At 47.3% G+C, this 25,761-nt stretch overlaps 2 protein-coding genes across 5 annotated transcripts in view; one reads left to right on the top strand and one right to left on the bottom strand.

The window, feature by feature from the left end:
• The window catches only part of PHLPP2 (PH domain and leucine rich repeat protein phosphatase 2), a 76,600-nt gene extending 68,039 nt beyond the window's left edge, over positions 1–8,561 (top strand). For all 3 annotated transcript variants that reach the window (XM_082712319.1, XM_082712320.1, XM_082712318.1), the window contains 2 exons: positions 842–1,073; positions 3,643–8,561. In XM_082712319.1, the coding sequence (XP_082568445.1) occupies positions 842–1,073; positions 3,643–4,797 (1,387 nt within the window). In that variant the 3' untranslated portion in view covers positions 4,798–8,561. The remainder of the gene's footprint in view (positions 1–841; positions 1,074–3,642) is intronic.
• Positions 8,562–11,190: 2,629 nt separating this feature from the next.
• Positions 11,191–24,303, bottom strand: MARVELD3 (MARVEL domain containing 3). 2 transcript variants are annotated; one of them, XM_082712352.1, is made up of 3 exons: positions 23,817–24,303; positions 21,204–21,337; positions 11,191–12,998 (listed from the first exon to the last, which is right to left on the bottom strand). In XM_082712352.1, the coding sequence occupies exons 1-3, from the start codon at positions 24,200–24,202 to the stop codon at positions 12,361–12,363; spliced, it is 1,158 nt and encodes a 385-aa protein (XP_082568478.1). In that variant the 5' UTR covers positions 24,203–24,303; the 3' UTR covers positions 11,191–12,360. The 2 variants fall into 2 exon arrangements, with proteins under 2 accessions (XP_082568478.1, XP_082568477.1); XM_082712351.1 differs by lacking the exon at positions 11,191–12,998 and adding an exon at positions 16,343–17,829 and having other exon boundaries at positions 23,817–24,288.
• Positions 24,304–25,761: the final 1,458 nt, after the last annotated feature.

The following is a 25,761-nucleotide window of genomic DNA, read 5'->3' as shown; positions in this document are numbered from 1 at the left end:
CAGTGAGCAAATGGCAAAGCTGGAGTTTGCAACTGGATCTTTCTCAAAGTATCTGCTCTGTGCTTAGCATCGCGTGCCAGGTGCGAGGGGGCGGATGCCGTTGTACGGGACGTAGCGGAGGGAGAGTTGTGGTCCTTCTCTGGAGGACCTCACAGCCTAAGTGAGTGGTTCTCAAAGTGGTGTGCTAGGAGCAGCACACTCAGCACCACTAGGAACTTGTTAGAACAGCAGATTACTGGGCCAGCCCCTTGCCCACTGCATCAGAAACTCTGCGGCAGGAGCCCAGTCATCTGTTCTAATGAGCCCGCCACCAGGTGACTTCTGATGGGCTGAAGTTGAAAGTGACAGAATGAGGGGCACCTGGGTGGCTCAGTGGGTTAAGCCACTGCCTTCGGCTCAGGTCATGATCTCAGGGTCCTGGGATCGAATCCCGCATCGGGCTCTCTGCTCAGCAGGGAGCCTGCTTCCCTCTCTCTCTCTGCCTGCCTCTCCATCTACTTGTGATTTCTCTCTGTCAAATAAATACATAAAATCTTTGGAGGGGAAAAAAAAGTGACCGAATGGAAAAACAGTCTATGACCAGACACAAGCAGAAGCTGTAGACAAAGATGTAGCTTCACCAGCTCCCCCACCCTCAGCCTGTTTGTAAAATCTCTTTTCTCAGTCAGCTGTGCGTGGAAGTCGTGTCCTGTAGCTAAGAGTCTGCCTTCAGGTGAACACCGGGCAGCTGGCTCTTAGTCATGCGGCAGAGAAACGAGGAACACGTGGACACAAAGGACTGCTTCTTGCTTTGACAACTTCATTTTCTTTCATTCTTTTTTTTTTTTTTTCTCCCCAATAGGAAATTGGGAATGGCCGGCCAGAAGCTGGGCTCCTCCGCTCTCCTTTGTTACATCCGCCCCGACACTGCCGACCCAACAAGTAGTTTCAGCCTGACTGTAGCCAACGTTGGCACGTGCCAAGCGGTCCTGTGCCGCAGTGGGAAGCCAGTGCCCCTCTCGAAAGTCTTCAGCCTGGAGCAGGACCCGGAGGAGGCTCAAAGGGTGAAGGACCAGAAAGCCATCATAACAGAGGTGAATCTCACTCTCTACCAGTTGCTTCTGCTTCCCAAATCTACTGAACGCTGTTCTGCATACAGGCAGTGAAGGTCCATTTTCTTCCCATCAAGTTTGGTAAATTGTATCCAATCCAGATAATAGTACTAGAATATCTAATGAATAGTTAATGACTAACAAAAAGAAAAGGCAAATTAGAAATGAAAAATCCTAATTTGTGATCCTTCAGCTGATAGCTAGCACATAAACTGAATGCAGATGTCTCCCTTGGTTAATTTCCAACTCCTCTGGTTTGTTATTCCAAATAGAAGAAGAAAAAATTCTGCGGTTTGACATCACTGTTCTGAAGTGCAAAGTCTTAAGATATTTTTACTGTTTATATTGTGTCCAGCTTAGTGTGCTCTGGTGGTTTGGTTTTGCTTTTTAATAATGAAGCATCAGTATCTCTACTGTTTTATAGCTTGTCTCCTTTTCTAGTAATTAGCATCACATTTTTGCTTTCAAAGAGACTTTAGTAATTGCATGAGAACACTGTTTACTGCAAAAGTGGAATTCTGCTCAGATGCTTTGCCCATTTTTAATTGTTTCTTTGTTGTTAAGTTTTGAGAGTTCTTTGTGTATTTTGGGGTACAAGTCCTTATCAGCATGTGTTTTGCACATACTTTCTCCCAGTCTGTGTCTGTCTTTTCAGTCTTTTTTTTTTTTTTTTTTTTTTTTAATTTACTTGACATAGGCAGAGATCACAAGTAGGCAGAGCAGCAGGCAGAGAGAGAGGAGGAAGCAGGCTCCCTGCTGAGCAGAGCCCAATGTAGGGCTCCATCCCAGGACCCTGAGATCATCACCTGAGTGAAGGCAGAGGCTTTCCCACTGAGCCACCCAAGCGCTCCTCTTTTCACTCTTTTAATGGTGGTGTTTGCAAAGCAGAAGTTTTAGTACGAATTTTTTTTAATTTTAAAAAATTTTTTTCTTAAGTAGGCTCCACACCCAATGTGGAGCTTGAACTCATGACCCTAAGATCAAGAGTCAAATGCTCTACTGACTGAGCCAACCAGGCACATCCCAAGAAGTTATTAGTTGAGAATGAAGTCCTACTTACCTTTTTTTCTTCCATGGGTTCATGCTTCTGGTGTTTACAAATTCATTGCCAAACTCAAGGTCACCTAGATTTTCTTCTGTGTTATCTTCTAGAAGTTTCATGTTTTAATCTAGGTGGGTCTGGTTTTAGTTAATTTCTTTGACAGATGTAAGCTCAGTGTCTAGAGTCCTTTCTGCTTTTTGCATGCGGATGCCCAGCTGTTGCGGCCGTATTCATTGACCAGAAAGTCCTTTCTCCATTGAAGTGCCTTTACTCCTTCGGCAGCGATCAACGGACCATATTTGTGTGGGTCCATTTCTGGGCTGTCTGTTCTGTCGGAATTCTGTGTAAGGATTACCCAAAGGAGATTCCACCCGAGGAACACAAAACCATAAAAATGGCCATTACAGTGTGCGTTGATATTAAGGAGATTCTGGTAGACCAAGGCATTAGTCTCAGGAAGGTCTTTCAGTCAAAACAAAGGAAAGATAAAAGATAACTTTGTGTTTGAATAATCTCTTTTCCCAGGATTTAGATAATGTTTTGGTTTTAATTGGGGTGCCAGAGGCAGGCAGGAATTATTTTTAAACCACAGGCATTTATTGTTTGCTAAGCACTTGACTCTTGTTTTATTTACTTTTCACAATAATCCCCATGAAAGAAGTGCTTTTATTTCCATTTTACAGATGAGGAAAATAAAATGTAGAGTTTGTGACAGATTCTGGTAAATGAGACAGCCAAGATTTTTACCCAGAGAATGACCACAGCTCTGAAACAAATATATTGATGACTTTTTAGAGGTTTTGTTTGATTTTATCTTAAAAATAAATCAGTACAAAGTATTTGGCAGATGACCATTCCCAACCAGCAAAAGAGGATTATTCTTTTTCCTCTAAGTTTAGAATTCTATCCATTGTGACTTGATCTGCTATTCATTCCGGGTCTGTAGATGAGGTAAATTATGCCATGGAATTCACACTTGACTTTTCTAGGCTAAATAGCTTTAGAGGTCATTTAATGCTTGCACTACAAAGATTCTCCTAGCTGTTTAATATCTAACTGAATCTTTTCTGTCCCAGCTGTGTCTTTAATGTGAAACCATTTTTAGTGACCCACCTCTGTGAGGATACTGGTGATGGAGGGTTAATACCAGCCCTGCTTATTGTTTTCCTGACAGATATTTCTCTGTTTAAGGACATGCTGAGGCCTGTACTTCTATGAGAGCCAGTATCTTTTGAGATGGAGGTGCTAAATTTTTCGCCACTTAATTTTAATTGGTTTTAACTCCAGTCCTGTGAACTATTTGGTATAATAATCACATGATACTTTGTCCTTTAAGAATCCTGTACATTCATTTTTGTAAGTCCACTTAAGTTATAGAGATCTGAGGAAAAACCATACCTGTCTGTTCTCTTTTACTGTGGAGCACTAGGCATTGTGATCTAGAAAGATAAGAAATTGTGTATCGTCGTTGCTTGTTACTCAGAATTTTGCATTCTGCTTGTCTCCTAGGACAACAAAGTGAATGGGGTAACCTGCTGTACCCGGATGCTGGGCTGTACATACCTCTACCCTTGGATCCTCCCTAAACCCCACATATCTGCCACTCCACTTACCATTCAAGATGAGTTGCTGATTCTGGGAAACAAAGCATTGTGGGAACACCTGTCATACACAGAAGCTGTCGACGCAGTACGCCATGTACAGGACCCATTAGCAGCTGCCAAGAAGCTGTGCACGTTAGCCCAGAGCTATGGTTGTCAGGACAATGTGGGGGCGATGGTGGTTTATTTGAACATTGGAGAGGAAGGGTGCACGTGTGAAATGAATGGGCTCACTCTCCCAGGTCCTGTGGGATTTGCTTCAACCACTGTCCTCAAGGACCCCCCCAAGCCAACCACTCCTTCCTCCAGCAGTGGCATTGCCTCTGAGTTCGGCAGCGAGATGTCCACCTCAGAGGTGAGCAGCGAGGTGGGGTCCACCGCTTCTGACGAACACAACACTGTCGGGCTGGATGCTGGCTTGCTTCCAAGGCCGGAGAGACGCTGCAGCCTCCACCCAACACCCACCTCCGCGCTCTTTCAGCGCCAGCCTTCTTGTGCGACTTTCTCAAGTAACCAGTCTGACAATGGCCTGGACAGTGATGACGACCAGCCTGTCGAAGGTGTCATAACAAATGGCAGCAAAGTAGAAGTCGAAGTAGATATCCACTGCTGTCGGGGAAGGGATCTCGAGAACTCTCCCACTCTGAGAGAGAATTCTCCTACCCCGTGTCCTGAGGAACATGCTAGAGGATCGTTTTTTGGGATCCGAAGACAGAACAGTGTGAATAGTGGCATACTTGTGCCAGGGAGCAAGGACAGGATGGAGTTACAGAAGTCCCCCTCCACTTCCTGTCTGTACGGAAAGAAACTCTCGAATGGCTCTATCGTGCCCCTAGAAGATAGCCTGAACCTCATTGAAGTGGCCACAGAAGCACCCAAGAAGAAGACTGGCTACTTCGCTGCCCCGACTCAGCTGGAGCCGGAGGATCAGTTTGTTGTACCTCGTGACCTGGAGGAAGAAGTCAAAGAGCAAATGAAGCAACACCAGGAAAGCAGACCCGAGCCTGAGCCCCACGAAGAGGATCGGACCGAGCTCCCGGAGGAGTTTGACACGGCCCTGTAACCCTCCCCCGGGAGCCGGAGCGTTGGGCAAGGCTGCGCCGTGTCAGGGTAGGGATCCTACCGGAGGCACGGTGCTTTCGCTTTCCTAAACCGTAGCCGAGGGGGTAGAACTTGGAGCCAAACGTGGTAAGAGCTATCAGGGTCCTGCTCCGGGATAAGCTAATAAACACCATCAGTGTTAAGTTTCACATTTAACCTGCATTGGAATTCCCAGAGTTACTGGGAAGAAAGCCAATGTGGTTCTGTATCAGTCCTACCACCTGCCATTAACCCTTTCTCTCCTAGGATAACTTGAGAATTTGCCTGCCTGGGCAGGAAAGGGACTTTTTCTGTGGAGGAAATAACTGAAGATTGATTCTCTTTACTAATTGCTGCTGATGGATCTCTGTGACAGAGAAATCACCTTATATCTCAGCCTAACTGATGGGATGTGATGTGACTAGTCACATGGCTTTTCATTCTTCTCTACGAGAATACAGCCTTTCGAAATGATGTTTATTGGAAATGTAGAACCAATCAAACCGATAATTTATGTATGTAATGTAATGAGAGCACTTTTCATTGACTGTGAACTTTTTATTTTTGAATCTGCACTCGAGCCAATCTTCTTAGAGGCAGCCCGGCACCTTTGTCTGTAGACAGAATGATCATCAGGTGTTGGAGCATTCTGTGAGGGTACCAGGAAGGGCCCCGGGCAGTCTTCGAACTGTTGGAGGGCAGGCTGGGAAAGCTCCTGGGAAACTTGGGGGAGTAGGATCTTCGGGGATGAAGATCGGGAAGGAAAGAGAATTAAGGCTTCTTCCCCGTCAGTCAGAAAAAGAGATCTAATTCCTTGACACGTGTTGACACCTGCCAGGAATTGCCCAGGAGATCACAAGAGAAGTATTTGGGGACTGGCCTCTTCCCACGACGTGTGATGGAGTTGGCAGCCAGCCTCCTCACATGTAGGGCCAAGGCCGATGCTGCTTGCCTCCAGGTAACCTTGAGTGTAGCAGGTGACTCTACACAGACTGAGGCTGAATGAGAGCCCACGGGTGGACGGAGCTCATGGGTTAGACATGGTCCCTCTCTCACTCTAGAGCAGAGGGATCGTTTCCTAAAGTGTCAGAAATGAGTTCACATCTTTAATGTTGAACAGAGTACGCTTCTGAAAACTGCTTATCCACCTCACATGGTTTCGGAGTACGAGGCTCAATTAATAGGAGGAGGAAGGAGGACTTAATTAGAAAAATCCTAAGCTTACAGAAAACCTGGTTTACTGTATTTTTGCACATTCCACATAACCCTAGCAAATAGCAGTTCCTTCCATATTTCTGTTCTATTGTCTTTTCCATTAGAAGACTTACTTAGGAAACTAATTCCTACTTATTCCTATAAAATTTTGACATTGCTTGATTTCACCCGATGGGGAATGTGCTTTGAATTTTTAGAATACTTTAACAATTAAAAAGATAATAGTGCGGAACCATGAATTTGCTTTATGAGAAACAAAATGTTAAAGATAGGGTTGAGATATATATAGATCTGGTTGTCCATCTATTTATATCTTTGAGGGAGTTTTTGAAGTTTTTGTTAAAGCAATAGTAGAAAACCAGATGACCTGTCCACAAATGGTTATGTGTCCTCATCTTCTCAGAGGCCCCACATCCCTGTGTGTGTGTGTGTGTGTGTGTGTGTGTGTGTGAGTGGGGTTCACTCTTGGGGGGTTCTATACCACGCCAGTGGCTTTCTGAAATTCAACCCCTCAAGAATCCGAGTTTTAGTCCCCATATTGTCAGAAAAACTTGACTTCTCTGTATCAAACTACTGGTCAGCTACTAAAAAGTTTCAGAACTCAGGTCTTAATTTGAAGTAGGGAAAATAATGATTCATGCAAAGTTTAGATGCTATTAGAAAAGGGGGAATGAATTGTGTGTTGCTGCCCTATTTTTATATGGGGAAATGGGGGGGGGGAGATGAAGGAGAAATGAAAATGAAGAAAAAGCCCCAAATAATAGTGATGGGTGGCGTGAAATGTCTTGCTACCCGGACAGCAGAATCTTTGAGTTATAAAACACTGATGCTGTCTGTCTGCAGAAGAAAGTTACTTTGGGAATATACCACTTTCATAGTATAGCTTCTTAAAAATAGTTCTTTATCTCTGTGAACCCTTTTCTTATCTTTGTTTCCCACCCTACTTATTGGAACCACCATGAAACCCAGTTCTGAAATGACTTTACCCAAAGTAAATGTATTTACTTTTTCATCAGAAGAACTCTAAAATTTCATATGTTCTTTTTACATGGTAGATTCATTTTCAGGAAACACTAGGTTGCATTGAAAACCTTTCATACAGGCTTTCATATCATTAGTACCAAACTACTCTTTTCTGTGACTTCCTTTCATTCATTTCCCTCTATAATTGCTCTGTATTAAAATAGAGGGTAAGAAGGCCATAGTCCGTTACCAAAAATTGATTACAGAATTCTTGACCTATGAGGTCATTTATCGTCGTGTGATCTGATTAGGTTGTCACATGGTGAAATCCAGGAATCTGTCTCCAGGTGAATGTAATCTACTGCCCAGGACTTTACCCAGAGGATGTTTTCCCCAGGTGGGCAGAGTACCACTGATCTCTAGCCCGGAGATTCTGGCCTCTGGGTGATTCTCAGGTCTCTGTGTGTACCTCCCATTTAATAGAGAACTGTAAGAGGGTTTGTGAAAGGGTATCACTCCTGCTTCTGGGAGCAGTTCAGGAGTCCCATGGAAGAAAGAAAAATCCATGAGTCTTGGCAGCCATGGTATTCTTATTTTTATCCTAATGGGTTGGAAATTCATTTTTTGAACATTTGAATGCCACTATGTCATTACGAGTCTACCTTAGAGTCATTGAGTTGGCACTCCTCATGCAAGTGAGGGCGTTATTATACTACTGTAGAGTGTCTGTGTGCAATAAGCTGATGAATTCATTCCTTGGTGTACGGAAGAGCCAACACAAGAGCTTGGTAATCACTGGGTGCTATTACAGTTGTTTGTAGCGAGTGCTATTTTCCGGGAGACAGAGCTGGTTAGGCGTATCTACTGAATCTCAAACATTGCTCTTCTTCCCACGTAGACCTTCAGCAAAAGCAGGTACTTGGAAGCCACAGGCTCACCTTCTCTATCTACTCAATAATTATTAATGAAGAGACCTCCATAAGGGAGCATTTGGCTGTTACCGATAAATGTACCAATTATTAAATAATTAGCCTCCAAGCCATTCAGTGATGCCTGCAGCATCACTAGAGAACTGTGTCGCGTCACTTTTTACTTCCCTCCGGGCGGGGCCTTTTCAGACTCCCCCAGTCATGGAGGCGAGCTCATCTTTCTCTCCAGTTAGTGACTTTTGCCCCGGCGTTGGGCAAGCACTTCCTAGATTGAGAAAAGCAGCTACACTAAATCCTGCTATTTCCTTCATTTGGTGATCATTCAGTCACACAGAAGCTCCTTGTATTCTGAATTTCACGCACTTCTCCCAGATGCTCTAGGGTTTTCTCTCACTGTTGCCAGTGGATGTCATCCAGACAGTGAGTTCCTATCTTATGGTTTTGTGCAATCATTTGTTGTATTGTAGTCCTAAGACTCATTATAGTGTATTTTTGATATTTTTGAAATGTGTTAAATTTTTTAATTCAATAATATGAGCCAGAGCATGTTGCAGCAAATCTATTGTTTGTAAAAAATAACAATAACAGTAATAATAAATAAAATAAAATGGAATATCTTTTTCATGGCTTTGTTTTAAAATGGAATACCTGTTATTTTATAAATACTTTATTTTGGCATGAAACTGTAATTTTCTCTAACTTGTATATAGAATTAGTTTCTTAACCAAAAGCATCTTTAGGATTTTTCTTGCCCCCCCCCCATTTATTTATTTATTTATTTACTGCTTTAGAGGAAGATAACAAATGAAACCACATTCCGTGACACTATGGAGCAACGAGTTAAGGCAAGAATAAATATTTTCGCTCACCTCTTAAGCTGAAACAGCAATAAAGATTTTTTTATGTTAAGAAACATATTCTGACTTGACTTATATGTTTAAATAAATCCCAAAGACCGGAAACAGTCCTTATTTGCATGCGGGCTGTTAGCTGACTAGAAGAATCCCAGTTATCGGTAACTGATAGCTCCCAAATCACAGAGCTGCTGATGACACCGAAGGGCCAGTTGGATAACCTAGCCGTCGCGTTTGTCCTAAGGTGAGGGTTTAGTGTCAGAACCTTAGCTGTAGGAGCGCTTTGACTCACAAAATACTTCAAATCCAGTTCAGCCTCTAAATTATCTCCTCACCACCCTCCCTCCCACTGGTTGTCCTCCATAATCTCTGGACTTCCAAGCAAAATTACGTTTCTCTAATAAAAGCAAGTTGAAGTCATTTTGCAGGTTTCCTCCTCATCTGGCAGAATGAACTTTTTTTTTTTTTTTAAAGATTTTATTTATTTATTTGACAGAAATCACAAGTAGTCGGAGAGGCAGGCAGAGAGAGAGAGAGAGAGAGAGGGAAGCAGTCTCCCTGCTGAGCAGAGAGCCCGATGCGGGATTCGATCCCAGGACCCTGAGATCATGACCCGAGCCGAAGGCAGCGGCTTAACCCACTGAGCACCCAGGCACCCCAGAATGAACATTTTAAAACCCTGGTGTGTCAGCTGTTCATTGAGCACCTTCAACATGCAGGGCTCAGGGCCACCATCTGTATGCTCTAGTGCCTCAGCTCTCTGAGACACTCCCCTCCCTACTCCATGGAGAAGTCAACAACAGAAGTCAAGTCCTCTGAATGTGTTCTCTGCTTCCTGTGTCAGCCACTGGTACACACAAGAGTGCGTTAGTCTCTCAGAACATGTTCTGAATGTATTGGGTAAGTTTGGTCTCTACTACCTAAAAGATTTGACCAGGGCCACCTGGGTGGCTCAGTTGGTGGTGAGGCAACCACCTCTTGATTTCGGCTCAGATGGTGATCTCAGGGTCGTGAGATCAAGCCCCATATCAGGCTCCACGCTGGGTATGGAATCTACTTAAGATTCTCCCTCCCGCTCTTAAAGAAAACGATTTGACATTAGGCAAGTTAAATCACCTAAGACTGTTTTCCTCACCTGCTAAAAATGGAAATAACCCATCTCTCCCAGCAGTAACTTGGGAGCTTGAACGAGACCGTGCAAATGCTGCCTTAGCCCAGGACCAGGCCTGGCCTATGATGGGCAGTCAACAAAACATCAGCCGTCAGCCTTCTCGAACCTTCATCTCCTCATCTGTAGCAAGTGAACAATGAACCCTGACTTGCCTATGATGGGCAGTCAACAAAACATCAGCCATCAGCCTTCTCGAACCTTCATCTCCTCATCTGTAGCAAGTGAACAATGAACCCTGACTTGTCTATCAGACAAGCGGTAGTAAATAAGGCTGGGTTGGCTCCAGCCTTTGGACATGATGAAACTGCACAGGTGGAAAGTTATGATTGCAGTGACGGATGGACTCCGATCCCTCAGCAGGAGGGGACTCTCCGGAGCAGTAGCGAAGCCACCCGGGGCACAGTGCTGGGGTCTAGATAGGCCAGAGTCCCCGTTTTATCAAGAGTAAGACCCAGACATGGGTAAAACTCTCACAGGGACCTGTCTCGGGGAAGAACACTAGGTTTGGGGGGCAGGGCAGGAATCTTCTGGGGGATGTGTGAGGAAGGAGCGAGTTCTTTTGACTTTTGACTTTTGCTCCTGTTAAACATCCTACCAGCTGGCAAAAACGGGGCTCTGGCCATGGCCTCAAGGCTGAGGGTGACAGGGAAGCAACTTCCTGTGGCACCGCGTTTGTACGTTAACCTAAGAATGTGGATGTTCGGCTGATTATTTTCCTCCAAGCTTTACTTCTACACAGAATGAGAATGAGGTATTTTCGCATTTCTGTATGAGGTTTAGTTTTGACCTTTCAGCTTGGATCGGTTCTACAAGAAGTAACTGTTGAAGGGACTTGAAAGGAGAGGAAAAGGGGTATGTTCCAGGGAGGACAGCAGCTGGAAAGGGGAGGAGGAAAATGAAGCTTCTCCCAACAGCCATTTTGGTATATGTGGAAGGAGGCTCATGTTTGCTGGTTTCTTACTCAGTAGAAATTAAAGAATCGGAAATTGATGTCAGAATTGCATTGTGGAAACAAATTGTTTTTAGAAGTGTACTAAAGATTTAATTTATAAATAGCTTAACCTCATTTATAGTATGAAAGTAAAACTGTGATGTTACAGAAAAAAAGGACTAGCTGTTGAGAAGCAAGAGGGCAATTAGGGAAAAACTTAATGATAAGGGCATGTGTATTTCGAGGTGTGTCTGACATGAACTGAAAGTCTTAGGCCGGTCGTAAAGTATAAGAACAGCCATAAAACTTGAGATTAAAATAACTGAAAACTTTATTTTTAATATTCAGTGTTAGTGATCTATATTACGTTATGAAAACAGTCCAGGGTCACGAGAGATGACAAGCTGCCTTTGAAGGCCTACTCTGGAGAGCTCTATCAGGGAAGGCAGAAAAGGGGAAGCCTCCAAAAAACCCTCCTAGTCTAGTAAAATTAACAGTTCAGTTGAATCAGTTGAATAACGCTTTGAAGTTCATAAATTTTATTTCTCTCTGGAAAGGCTTGTATTTAAGAAAATTATAATATATTTTAGGAATGTGAAATCCAAATGAATGACTTACAACAAAAACAAGGAACTTGGAATGCTGGCAAAAACCCCTTTTCTCTCAGCCCGACTGTGAGGAGGAACTCGCACACTACGGGCATCTGCCTTCGTGTACCGGGAGTCCCACCTCCCGCCTTGAAGGGAGGATGGCTCCTGGGACCCAGGCAGTCATGGCGGCTTCCTTCTAGGAGAATCAGACTGTAGCTACTCATTTAGGATTCAGTCATACAGTCATACAGCTGTATACCCTACCAACTATCATTCCCCAGGGACCAAATACGGGGAGCAAAGACAGGTTTCTTTTGGTGACTTTAAGTAGTCAAGCCAGGCAAGAGTATTTCTGCTGTAGCGCTGGGCCTGCTACCCTGGACGTGAAGGTCTCCTCTCTCCTTCTGAATTTCTCTGGCTCCTTAGTTCCGTATCGTCATGATCCTACCATCACCGCAGACTCTGGATGTTGTTCTTTGCTGCAAAAGGTGATTTCTTTCTTTCTTCTCTTTTTTTTTTTTTCCCCAAGTTCTCAGCCAACAAGACTTCTCGATAGAAAACTGAGATGAACATCAAGCTCTGCACTGGTACTGATGGGACTTTTTTTTTCTCCAAGATTTTGTTTATTTATTTGTCAGAGAAGGAGAGACAGAGAGCACAAGCAGGGCAAGAGGCAGAGGGAGAAGCAGACTCCCTGCTGAGCCCGTTCCCAGGACGTTGGAATCATGACCCAAGCTGAAGGCAGATGCCCAACCACTGAGCCACCCAGGCGTCCAGACGGGACCATTTGCAAAATCAATTATGTGAAAACCACCGTTGTCTAACGTGTCGTTTGAAAAGACACCTCTTCTTGAGAGAAACAGGGATGTGGACTGCCCACACAGAAGAGGGTCTCAGAGTGTTCCTGACCACAGGTACTCGGGCGCATCGCTGTGACTGCGGCGCTGCGCTTGGCTCTCCTTGCAGAGCCTCTGCTCCCGGTAGCTCCGCAGGGCCAGCACCACGCCGGCCCCGTACAGCAGCACCAGGAGGCAGGCGAAGGTGGCTGCCGCCCCGTCCGTGCCCGCCAGCTGGCAGTTCATCCAGGTGAGACCCTTGCGGGCATAGAGCCTCTCTCGCGCTCTGCAAGTGTCCGTGGAATTGATCTGCAAGGCCACGTGGAGGTAAATGCCGGTGCCCACGCCGTAGCTCACCGCTGCCAGGAGGCTGAAGGCGGCCTCTAGGAGGAGCCACTTCCCCGACAGTTCCTCGAGACTTTTGGCTCCTTGGAGTAAAACACTCATAGTCAGGACACCCAGCCCCAGAGAAACAGCCACGCCCCCGTAGATCAGGGGTGCCCGGAGCACTGTGTATTTCTGGTCCAGCTGCCGAACCTGCTCCAGCTCGGTGCCCTCGAATGGTGAGTAGTAGTTGTTCCCAAAGCCGCCACCACTGGTGAAGGTGGCAGTGAATCCAGCAAGGACAAAGTAGGAGGACACGACGCACATGAGAACCATGCCATTCAGTATCACCTCCACTATCTGTACCACACCTAGGAGGACAGAGATTTGGGATTTAGCACCGACATCCCTCACCCAGAAAAGTCTAGGTTAGACTTGAGAAGTACCGCCGGTGCCCTGCTTTTAAGGACACGATTTGATTCAATATGAACATCCTTGGCTTTTGTTTTTTAAACTGATGTATGTATGGCTAGAGGGATGGATTTTTAAGCAGGCTCCATGCTCCATATGGGGCTTGAACTCATGAACACTGAGATCAAGAGCTGTATACCCTACCAACTAAGCCCGCCAGGAACCCCAGTTTGGTTTTTTTTTCTTAATATTCACATGTTCAAAAACCCAAAATGCCACTCTGGAAAAAATTTTGTCAAGTTTCTTAAAAAAACATATTTATATATATACGTACCGTGTGACCCTAAGACCAGACTCCTAGAGCACTTATCCTAAAGAAAGAAACACTGAAAGTCTACACAAAACTGTACACCTGAAAGCTCACAGGAGCTTTATCTGTCATTGCCTCTATCAGAAACCTAGATGTCTTTCCATAGGTGAAGGGTCGGCAGTCGGATCCATCCATACCACGGGAAACTCCACTCAGCGGTCCAAGGGAAGGAGCTGCGAAAACACACAACCACTTGGACGGCTCTCCAGGGAATTACGATGAGCAGAAGAAAGCCAGTGTTAAAGGTTATACACAGTGTGACTCCTGTTATGTGAGTCTCAAAGCACACAATTTGGAGAGTGAGCACAGATGCTTGTGGGCAGATGGGGAGATGTGGGGGAGCCCCAGCAACGTCCGGCACGGGAGAGTTTGTCGCTGATCATGGTGGTGGTGGTGACGTGAAGCTATGTGTGACCGAATGGCACGGAAGTGTGCACACACACAGACACAAGTGCAGTACAGCCGGTCAAATCCACAGCTCTCCAACGTCAGGGTCCTGCTGCCGGCGCAGCGTTCCGGTGACGCAAGACAGGAGCCCCGGGGAACACTGGGTGGAGGGCGCATCTGTTACCATTTCCTGAATCTACAGTTAAAATTTTAAAGTTTTTTTTTTTTAAACTAAACAATGACATAAAAAGGAATACACTGGGAAAAATCACTCCTGTCCCTGTCCATCCTGTTCTCTGCCCCCACCCACTTTCATTATTTCCTAATATAACTTTCCAGTGTTCCTTCATGCATATAAAAGCTGACTCAAATCTGCCTTTCCTTCCCCCCCTTCCCTGCTTTTCTTTTTTTTTTTTTTTCACCAGGAAGCATACCCCACACACTGTTCTGAGTCTTGTTCATTTACTATTCTAGGAGGTGTTTTCAGATCTGCTCCCACGGCGTCCACAAACTTCATTATGTGGGCTCCGATGCCACTGTGGGGACAGACCGGTCTGTTCAGCTGACCGACACGTGGGCTGTTCACTTATGCATAAGAAACGTGGGGTTTCTTATGCATTTAAGGAAACGAGAGGTGACTGGACACCGAGTATCTTCTCGTCCAAGATCAGCTTTCATTCATCACTAACAGAGGCCCTGCCTTCTGCTTAGGTGTACTTCTGGAAGAATGTCACCTGTCATGCCCCAGGGGACAGAAAATAGAACTCAGAGAGAAGCATGTGAACCTAAAGTGGGAACACCAGGCTCTTGTCCCTACACTCCGCTGCAGGCGATGTGGCCTGACCAGAAGCCTCCCACACATCATCTGACAAGGGAAAGTGGTGCCGGCCTGTCTTATCCCGCGGGGCTGGGCTGAGGCCCCGGTGAAAGCAAGTACATGTAAATATTTGGAAAGTCATAAAATGTGAATGCAAATGGAAAGTGATGCTACTCAGTAACGTTTAGACAATGGAAGGGGCTTAGTGAGAGATTTAAGAAATGAGACAAATGATGAGAAGTGTGGTTTCCCAGAAATCGGGAAGCCTCGCTAGTACACTGGGGAGTACCATAACATTTAAAAACTGGGCAGCGAAGTACCAGTCTCTCTAACAGATTGAGGCACCATCTCCTGGGCCGGGTGGTCCTAACTCTTGCCCGGCCCACACGAATTCCTGGGACGTCCGCGGGACACAGCAGCCAGAGTCTCCGACAGTCAACAAGCTACATTCCTCTAATTTATATCTGAAAATAACATCAGATCGGAACTGCCCACTCACCACCCAGGCGCTGTAAGGGACTGGCCACTTGCTCCCCGGAGTAGAACAAGTGAATTGGCCCAAACATCGCTCTACTTCAGCGGGAGCACTTTTCCCCTGTATCCAATACCCTTCTCTGCCTTGGTTTTCCTTCTGCACGCAGGTTAACATCTTACCCCTGAAGGGAGACAGGAATACTGTCCTGCTACAGGATGGAGAAACCTGAACGCTTCCTCCTGGGGCAGATTTGGCCAAAACAGTGCAGTCGTGATCCACGCATGTATCTGCTGGGCTGAAATGAAATAAATCTAGATCTTGTCAACTACCCCCCCCCCCCCCTGGCTAGGACAGTTGAGAGGAATAATGGTCTGATGCCGGGTCCAGTGCTATTGGGTCTGCTGAGGGAATATGGTCACTGAGTATCATCACAGACCAGGCAGGCCTGGCCTGACTTAGCTATTAATATCAAACAGGCTCATGTATTTTCTTCTTCTTCTTCTTCTTTTTTTCTTTTTAAAGACTTTGTTTATTTATTTGAGAGAGAGCACGAGCAGGAGGTGGGGCAAAGGGAGAGGGAAAGGCAGACACCCGCCACACACACACTGAGCAGGGACTCCATCCCAGGACCCTGAGATGGTGGTGTGAACTGAAGGCAGATATTTAACCCACGGAGCCGCCCAGGCACCCCCAGGCTCATGTACTTCTAACCTTGCTGTTAGGGCAATAAGATTCACAGCTCCCAAAAGAGAACAACGGTGACTGCCAGCGCCAGCAGTTTATTCTGATGGTAGAATGGGACAAGTCTCTGGAAAGAGAGCAGAGCGAGGGCTCTAGAGAGGGACGTGGAGACCAAAACAGACATGAGATTTTTGTTATTCGTTATGGGGTCTTTTTGGGGGGAGGCTGGTTTCGTGGCTGATCATGTAATATCCCGCTTAATTAGACATCTACTTCTGTGTTTGCACTGTAAATGTGAAAAAAGAGGGGAGCAAATCAAGTTTTTTATTTCTCTGAAATAAAACTGAAACGTGCAGTCAAGCTATGCTAAAATGGAAAATAAAATCTCCCTCTCTCCGGAAGCCAATACTCTTCATGCTTTCTTATGTATTCTTCAAGAAACTGTCTAATCATAGATAAGCATTTATTTCACCTTCTAAACCCAAATGGAACTCCCCTTTTAAATATGACGAGTTGCCTGTGTTTAAGGGTATACTGTTAAAAATGTGCTGTAAAGAGAAGCATCACCTCCAAGTTAAAATTTTTCTTTGGACTCTTATTGGATTTACGTAAAGCAAAGATCATATTCACTTGTACCCAGAATATGTTGTAATGTTCCCGAAGTCACAATTTAACATGCAGTAAGAACCCATGAAGCCGTCTGGCCAAAAGTGCATTCTTCTGTTGGGAAAGATTTTACATTCTTTTATTCTGGATGGATCCTGAATTCCAGATGTTGGGTTTAATTCTCCGTACAATGGTACATTTACAAGAGGTACAAAACACTTATTGAGTTTTCAAAGCCGTTGGAAGGGGCTTGTTAGAATAGCTTCTTTGCAGCCCACTGAATGAATCTGATTCCTCTTTGCTCGGCCCACGCCTACCTCCAACTTACAGGCGGAGTCTCCCAGCTTCCCTACACCCTGCCTGCAGAGCATCAGGGAATTGAAGGATCCAAGCCCTCAGTGTGGAAAAACTCTGGGTCTCATCCGCTTAAGACAGCTGTGTTTACAAAAGTTCAAGCCGGAATGTTGTCTCCGGCGTATGGGGCTTTCCACCAACTTGGAACATCTGGTTCTTCAGATTCACGGGGTTATCTCCCTTGAGCTAATCAAAAGTGCATTTTGCTGCAGCCCGTGCCTTTTCCTCATGGGTCCTGACTTCCAGTTTTGGTCTGTTTCAGTAACTTTGACTCGCTCACCAGCAGAGGACTCGAGAACTTATAACCTCAGAGAACGCTGCTCCGTGTAACCTGGAGTTTCCCCGGGACACCGATGTTGGCCCCCCCAGGACACTGATGTTAGCCTCACCGTCTTCAACTGCAGGCAAGTCCCATGGCCAAGTATTCCGTGAAAGACAGTGGTTCAGAGTAACTTCCACCGCTGACATTTGGTGGGTTGGCTTAAAAGGCCTAAAACTCCAACATCTCTGCAGGCTTCTCTTTGAGCTTCCTGACCTGCCGGTAACCTCGGATGGCCAGCACAGCCCCCAGAGCAAAGAGCCCGATGCTCAGGACCGCAAAGACCGCAGCTCCTATATCCCCCCCGTGGAAAGTGCAGCTGAAGCCGCTGTACCCTTTGCTCTGGTACAGCGCCTCCCTCTCTCTGCACACCGGGGACACATAGGCAGCCGAGAGCTGGTGGAAGTAGAAGTACAGAGCGGGGACATAGGCCCCCGCGATGAGCACGTCCAACGAGCCTTCAATCAGCAGCCATGGAGGGCAGTGCCACGGGCCCCGCAGGACGCCCAGGAGGACAAGGAGGCAGCAGAAGGCCATGAGGGCTCCACTGTAGGCCATCGCCGCAGTGACCGTGGGCAGCTTCAGCTGGTAGAACTGGACGTCCAGCTGCTGTGCTTTCTCCCCATCGGCGCCCTCGAAACCACTGTAAGCGCCTCCGAACTGGTAGTAGTAAATGCCCCCCAGGCTGGTGATGCCCGTGTAGCCCCCTGTGGAACTGTAAGACACAGAGCTGCAGGCCAGGATCAACAAGTTCAGGAGCACCTCCAGCATCTGGCAGCAGGCTGCAAAAGAAGGGTGTGTTACCATTTTGAGAGCTGCTATTTCGTACTCGGAGACGTCCGCCTCGATGCTCCTCTTCCCCGTGGTAGCTCACGCCGCCGCGGCGGGCTCTGGGTTCCGCCCCGGGAGGCCCGAGCTGCCCCAGCTGCGTGAGGGGCATGAGATGGGAGCGGGGGACTGTGGGCTCTGGAAATGCTGTCGGAGGTGCTCAGAGCTAAAAATAAGAGTAACCCTCAAGGGTGCCTCCCGCTGCCGGGGGGCAGGAAGATGGCGGGAGAAATCAGGCCAGCTCCCGACCGGAAAGAAAGGCATCCTCCATGGAAGGCGAGAACATTCTCTGCCCCAGCCCTTCCCTGCCAAAGAGACTAAGAAAGACCGATCTCCTCTCTAGATACGTTCTGTGGCTTGCTTCCGTTGGCAAGAGGAAACTTCTCCAAGTTTGAAGGAAATAACATAGAGCTTAAAAAATACAATGAAGTCGGAAAAAAGCATGGAAGTCATACATCAAAATGTTAACCATGGTTCACATATATTGGAAAGAGCAAAGATCAAGTTAATTAAACCCACAAGGTTTACTGAATTAAAGAAACGTAATGGGCTTCCCTGGTCTTAGATTTCAACTCAGTAAGTCTGTTTTACAATTTAACTTTGTTTTCTTTGGTTTCCCTCAAGAGCAAATCTGGGCTGTGATTCTTTTCCCAGGGCTAGGTTCTCTGGGGGACCCTTGGCTTCTCTGTCTTGGACAAGGAAAGAGCTCCAGCCTTTCTGCCCAAACTGGCTGCTTTCCTTAAAATCAACTTCATTGAGATATAACGGATACGGAACAAAACGACCCATGTTAAGTGTACAGCTTGGTGAGTTTTGACAAACACAAATGCCAGGTCTTCCGAAGCAAGATACAGAATATCTTCATCTGCCCAGAAAGTTCCCCCAAGAGACTGCTTGGGGTCAATGCCTCACCATCCTCCTCAGACAATCACTGGTCTGCTTTCTGCCATTAGGAACGAGGTTGGCCTTTCTAGAATTTCATGTAAATGGAATCATACAGTTATGTACTCTTTTGTGTGTGGCTTCTTTTTCCTCAGGATTCTATAAAGCTAGGTGTTCTGAGCCGGAAACTGTATATGCTGGCACAGTCCTGGTAGGTCAGTTGACTACGAGCAGACGGTCAGCAGCTCCCTGGTGGGTGTTTAGAGAATGGGATTTTGTGCCTAGGTCCAGCTGGTTTATGTATGAAGTCATGGTACCTCTATCTACACACTCTCCAGTGGGAATGACAGACTGTCAAGTATTGTCTTTACGCTCTTCACTCTCCTCCAAGATGCAGACAGCCTTACTGTCTTTAAAGGCAGTTGTCTTTAATTATAAAAATACTATATACTGATGGGAAAAAATAAAGACAAAAACATATAATGTCACAATTACCTAAAATCCAACTATTTAAAAATACCATTATTTTTTCTTCTGAACTTTTATCATACATTCATCATTTTTTCTGTTATTTGCTTTTAGGTGAAGAACAGGGACCTACTCTAGCCACTATTATATAACCTATTTTTTCACTTAAGAATATAGGAGGAACATTTTTTTCTATCTCAGCAAATATAAATCTACTTTATATTTTTAGAAGGTGTAGAGAATACCACAATGAATTTAAAAAATTCCAGTGTAAAGGACATTTAGGGTTTTCCCAATGTCTTGCCATAGCAGCCTCCCACTTCCACCAGTTTGCTGAGGGAGGAGATGAGTTCACTGATAAGGAGAAGCAGTCACAAGAGACCTACTCTGAAGATAGGGGTGGAAATCTTCGGGTGACCTTTATCCAGGCCTGCACTGCCTGCTGGAGACAAGTTCCTGGTGTTCAATGGCTGTTTCTCTACATACAAGAATTATGTACTGATGTGGGCCTCTGCATATCCAGAGATCTTTATAAGCCCTCAAGGGTTCTGACTTCTAAACCAGCCTTCCACTCTCTTGACTCAGAAATGATCTCTAGGTCCAAAGCCAGACAGCCAGAAGCAGTCAAAGCTAAATCAAGGTGTGTTTTGGTCAGGAGGCTCAAGTCCTGCCCTCTCCTCTTGGTAAAATAATCACAGAGGAAAACAAAAAGGAAATGAAAGGTCAAGCAAGTAAACCATTTCAGGCCTTAGAGTTAGGCTCTGAGTTTCCACTGCAACTCTTTTAGGTAACAGCTGTGTGGCTTTGTTATCTTACTATACCTCTCTGAGTCTCGTGAATTATTGAGCAAATTAGAAGCAACGAGGTTGTGCCAATACATGTAAACCAGAGTGTCGATTCTTATACCTGGATTGCCTAGAGCTCTTTAAAGGAAGTTCCAGAGAACCCCATAATCATGTGCATTATTGGAATCACCCTATGATACACTTTCAGGTACAAGTTCCTTGATTTCTCTCCCTTAGGCTGAGAAGTTTTCCCCCTTAGTCATAGGCAGCCTAGAAGAATTTCTCACCAAATCACGTGAGCTACAAGGGCTCACCGTGGCAAACCAGATTTTCTTCATTACTGGCAAGGTCAGGACGAATGCTTGGATGGGAACTCGGGGCACCGCACTTGGAGCCGACACATATTATTTACATATTCTGCAAACTGCATATTCTATAACATTTTTTTCCCCGGTTTGTTCTCAGTAAAACAGGGTAGAACAGAAATTACTCACATAGCTGATATCTAATAAGGTAAGTACTGTTTCACGACGTACGTGTATGTGTGTGAACCTGGGCCTTCAAGGAAGATCTATTTCTTCCTATGGATCTCAGACAACAAATTTTATTATTTATTTATTTATTTTAAAAAAAGATTTTATTTATTTATTTGACAGAGATCACATGTAGGCAGAGAGCCTCTCTCTCTCTGCAGGCTCCCCACCGAGCACAGAGCCCAATGCGGGGCTCGATCCCAGGACCCCAGGATCATGACCCAAGCCGAAGGCAGAGGCCTTAACCCACTGAGCCACCCAGGCACCCCTCAGACAACAAATTTTAAAAGACATCCTGTGGCATGAACTGCTACCAGGCTGCCCCCTCCAGGTGGCTTTCTGTCTCTAACCCAGCCCTCCCACAGCCGGCAGCTCACAGTTGGTTCTCCCTGTGGCTCAACCTGCTACCTGACACCCCAAGCATGGCTGCTCGCCTGGCCTCCAGACATCTGAAGAGAAGCACTGGAAATCTCGTTGTACCTTTCAGATGTGCCTACTTTTTGGGGGGGCTGGGGGAAAGAGAACCTCATGCAGTTGTATACATGAAAAGGTTAGGAACCCAAAAGGAAAGTCTGCTTGAATTTTCACTTCACCAGCTCAGACCCCTTCCAGAACCATCAGCAAACAGTAAATGGTCACAATGCCTCCCAAATGGCTTACCTCTCCCAGTGCACAAGTATTTGCATTTATGGCAATCCAGGAGTCCTTCAGCCTCTGACTGGTAATATTCCACTTCCTCTAGTCCAGACCTGGGGTTCGAGGGCAGGTATCTCCCTGCAGTGGGTTCACTGTAACTGAAAACATACATGGCCATTAGAGGCTTCAAACTCAATAGCTTGTTCAATATTAGATCCCTGAACATCTCACGCTGGCATTAAGGAGACATTAAAGAGATGTGCAGAACAGAAACAGATTTTGCTACAGCATTTCATATTCCAGAGAATTCTCTGGTTTAGGGGCCCCACAGGGTATCCAAACACTTGGCCCAACACTGCTAAGCCACCATGCCACATATCCCTATAATTCTGAGCACTGATTGGATGCTGGTTTGCCCACCTGCAGGAGCTATCTAACCATGTAGCTGGGAGCCACCTTGTCCACACTTTCAGCACAGCACACAAGGCCCTGCTCATCTCTCTTTACAACATCACACTCAAAGACCCAACCATAGTGAACTGCTCCTCTCCCCTGGCCCCCAAAAAGATGACCTGCACTCCCGTTCGGCAGGTCACCGTGGAAGCTAGTTCTCTGCTTGGAACCCCTTTCATTTCCTCTCCCAGCCTTACCAGTCTTGCTCCTTTTCTTTCTTCTTTTCTCGATTTTATTTATTTATTTGAAAAAGAACACTAGCGGTGGAGGAGCAGAGGAAAAGGAAGAGGGAGAAGCAGGCTGCCCAGGATCCTGGGATTATGACCTGAGCCAAGGAAGATGCTTAACCTTAACTACTGAGCCACCCAAGTCCCCTCATTCTTGCTCCTTTTCCAGGACTCAGCTTCGAGGTCAATGTCCTCCAGGAAACCTTCCAGATCTCAGGCAGGGGGTCTGTTCTCTCCAAATCTGTTTCCCCTGCAGTGGCAGATTTACCTGTCAGTCTCCTACCAGACTGTGGACACTGTCAGTAGATCTCACCCATTAAGTAATGGAGCCCTGGCCCCTCCATCCTGTCCATTAAATCAAAGTTTACTGTGTGGAAGAAAGGCAGAAATAGTCTTTTTGTTTCAAACCACCAGCTGGCTATGAGCCAAAAAAGCAAAAGTAATCCCTTCACTCACCTTGGGTGTGGGGGCGGGGGGCAGGGGGTCATGGTGAGGGACAAGGATACTGATTGATTGATTGATTGATTGATTTTTTAAGATTTTATTTTAGACCGAGATCATAAGCAGGCAGAGAGGCAGGCAGAGAGAGAGGAGGAAGCAGGCTCCCTGCTGAGCAGAGACCCCGATGCGGGGCTCGATCCCAGGACTCTGAGATCATGACCTGAGCCAAAGGCAGCGGCTTAACCCACTGAGCCACCCAGGCGCCCCAAGGATACTGATTTAAAAAGAAACCCAAAATGAAGCTCGGGAGCTACCAATGCAATGTGGTTTTGATCAGGAACGCACAACAGCTCGTGCCTCGGACTGTATCTGGGTATAACCTTTGTCAGAGTTTGGCTCGTTGGTTTTAGATAATGTAACATAAGCTCAGGATAACAGCTTTCCCGCTATGTGGACACAACTGAGAAGGGGACTGAGTTTAAACCTTCAAATCCTACAGCAGAGAGAGGAGCTTGACTCTACCTTAGAGAATAGAGCAGGTGTCCAAAACCAGAAGGCAGTCGGCACTCCAGTACCTACTTGTCTCCTTGTTGGCCTGGCACACAACCTGGGAATTCAGTAATATCTGTGGAGCTGGATGGAATGTTCGATGGAAAAAAAGACCCAACTCCTGACGGGGGTGTGGAGTCTAGAGCTGACTTCCTCCTCTCCTCCCTTCCACTCCCTCTCGCAGCTCCCTAAGTCTTCCAGGATAGCATGAGGCTTTCACCTCACAAGACCTTACCAGAATCATCTGTGCTCTAAAAGGCAGGGCCAGCCCAGTTTGTTCATTCAGGGAAGTGGGATCTGAAACAGTCAGGGGATTTGCAGGAGGCTGTCCAGAAGACTTCACTGACAACGGTGGGCAATCTCTGCCCTTCAGTGGGGGGAGTTTTAGGTGGATTCAGTTCTTTGGGTATAAGGGTAGTTTCTCCCAGCAGTCTGTTTTGAAATACATATACCCCTACAAGAGGTTACCGATTTAACTATTAACCCTTCACTGGGCTGACCTCATCAGACCCTGACGGGACTTTGGAAGGCTGGTTTTGGAACACAGGACAAGGGTCCGAAGCCCCACGGGGCGGTCCTGTGGGCACGTCTCGGAAGGGTGGGGAGAGGTCAGGGAGGAGCCTCAGGTTAACCCCACCTACCTACCCTCCTTCCCACTCCTTCCCTTTCCGCTCATGAAGTTTTCTCTTCCTCCTCATGTGGTCCCCGGCCCGGCCACTGCCAACAGGGGTGGTTTCTGCTTTGTTAATCGGGTTCGGATCAAGAAGTGGGGCACCTAAGGTTTTCCTTCCCTCCCAGGTGTCCTCTAAGACCACAAAAGGGGGGAATGGCACGTTCTTCCTTGAAGCCGTCTTCCTAGACCATGGAGTCGGGCGCTGGAGCACCGCAGCCGGGGAGAGGGGGGAGTGTCTCAGACCCAGGCTTTCCGGGTCTCCATGTCGCAGGGCGCCCCGCAGCCCCACCTCACCTTGCCGGGCCACTGGCTCCAAAGCGCTCCTTCCTGTGGGGCGGTAGCTCCGGGGTTTCCCAAGGTGCGGGCCAGGGGGGCGGGGCTGCGTCCCAGGTCGGCCTCCGGGGTCTGTCCCGCGTCCGACTTTGATGGGACTTTTCCCAGACTCTCTGTTCACCGGCGCGAAGGTCCCCGACCGGGTGTCTGTCCTGGCGAGGGTCTCGGTGCCTTCCCCTGTCCCGGTCCCCGTCCCTCCGCTCGCCCCCGTTTCTCTCCCTCCGCCGGTCCCCGGATCTGTCCCGGTGTCGCTCGGGGTGGCGGTCTCGGTCCGGGCGGGGGTGCCGGTCTGGGTCTCGCTCTCTCGGCCGGGCCCGGGGCTCCCGAGCCCCCGACGTACCTTCCATGGCCAGTTTCCGTGTCCCCGCCCCGGAGCGACCCGAGGGCAACAATCTACCACCAGTTTCCCGGGCAGGTGGCCAAGCACCGGGGCGGGGGCGGGAAAGGGAGCGGGGAGCGGGGCGGGACGCTCACCTGCACGCACGCGCACTAGCCGCGCGGCGGGCTCGGAGGGCGCTCACCTGAGCGCGCGCGCCGGTAGGGGGCGCGGCTGTGCGTGGCGGGCGTGCAGGCGCGCGGGGAGCGTGTGCGGGGCTGAGGTGCGGGGCTGAGGGCGGGGGCAGGGGGTGGCTCGCTGCTCTGCGCCCCGCTCAGCGGGTAGTCTTCCCGGACGCGTCCTTTCCGTGACCCCGGAAGGTGGGTGGCATAGGGAAGCGAGCTCTGGACTCCCTCAGCCCCTTGGGTGCGCATTCCCGTCGCGTGCCTATCTAGTCACTCGCCCATGTTTCCTGCCCCTCCAGCCACCCAGCCGTGCCCCCTGCACTTGCCCTCTCCCGCTTCCTCCGTCTCCCGCTCTCCTTAAAACTGGGTGGTTCAGGGGGCTTGAGGCCAGTTCATCTACTGCAACAGTCTCGGATTTATAAACGTTTTTTAAAGTAACCGCACAGAAGAGTCAGCTTTTCCTTTGCCAAGTACAGATGTTTAAAAACATAAAAACGGGGGCGCCTGGGTGGCTCAGTGGGCTAAAGCCTCTGCCCTCGGCTCAGGTCATGATCCCGGGGTCCTGGGATCGAGCCCCACATCGGGCTCTCTGCTCGGCGGGAAGCCTGCTTCCTCCTCCCTCTCTCTCTGCCTGCCTCTCTGCCTACTTGTGATCTCTGTCAAATAAATAAATAAAATCTTAAAAAGCAAAAACAGGGCGCCTGGGTGGCTCAGTGGGTTAAGCCCCTGCCTTCGGCTCAGGTCATGATCTCAGGGTCCTGGGATCGAGTCCCGCATCGGGCTCTCTGCTCAGCAGGGAGCCTGCTTCCCTCTCTCTCTCTCTCTCTCTGCCTGCCTCTCCATCTACTTGTGATTTCTCTCTGTCAAATAAATAAATAAAATCTTTAAAAAAAAAAAAATAAAAAGCAAAAACATAAAAACTGCCATCATTAGAGAAATACACGTGAGCAGCTACCCTGGCAGGCCGTGGAGACAGTGGCGAACTCCCATTGTGTGGCGCTTCCCTTCTAGCACGTGTGGGAAAAGAGAGAAAGGGCACTAAACGAAGAAAGAGACAATGTCTAAAATTTAATGAGGAAGGCAGGTTTCTTTCCTTAGACCTCAGAAGGGACCTTTGAGTTGAGTCCCGGAATGCAGCTTTGGGGATAGCTGAAAGAATGTGCCAGAAAGAGAAGCTAGGTAATAGAGTGGGGATGTGGGATGAGGCTGAGGGGCGGAGCAGCCCGGTGTTGTAGAGTCTCCACAGTGAGGGGTTGTTTTCATTCTGAAAGTAATGGGAAAACATTGAACAGTTTGAGCAAGAAAGTGACTTGCTCTGATTTAGGTTTTTATTATTGTTACTATTCTTTTTTATTTTTTTTTTTTAAGAGAGAGAGAGAAAGAGGCAAGGGGAGGGGGCAGAGGG

The sequence above is a fragment of the Mustela nivalis genome (genome assembly GCF_964662115.1).
Source record: "Mustela nivalis genome assembly, chromosome: 18".
Lineage (NCBI taxonomy): Eukaryota > Metazoa > Chordata > Mammalia > Carnivora > Mustelidae > Mustela > Mustela nivalis.
Note: the sequence above shows the minus strand (reverse complement) of the source record. Positions and strands in the feature narration are given on the sequence as shown.

Excerpts from the sequence above, each read along its gene's own strand:
- MARVELD3 (XM_082712352.1), bottom strand. The coding sequence starts at position 24,202 with ATGGAAGGTACGTCGGGGGCTCGGGAGCCCCGGGCCCGGCCGAGAGAG. Across the intron at positions 21,338-23,816 it reads GGAGCCAGTGGCCCGGCAAG|TTACAGTGAACCCACTGCAG; the intron begins GTGAGGTGGGGC and ends GTATGTTTTCAG. Across the intron at positions 12,999-21,203 it reads ATACTTGTGCACTGGGAGAG|GTGTGGTACAGATAGTGGAG; the intron begins GTAAGCCATTTG and ends CTGTCCTCCTAG.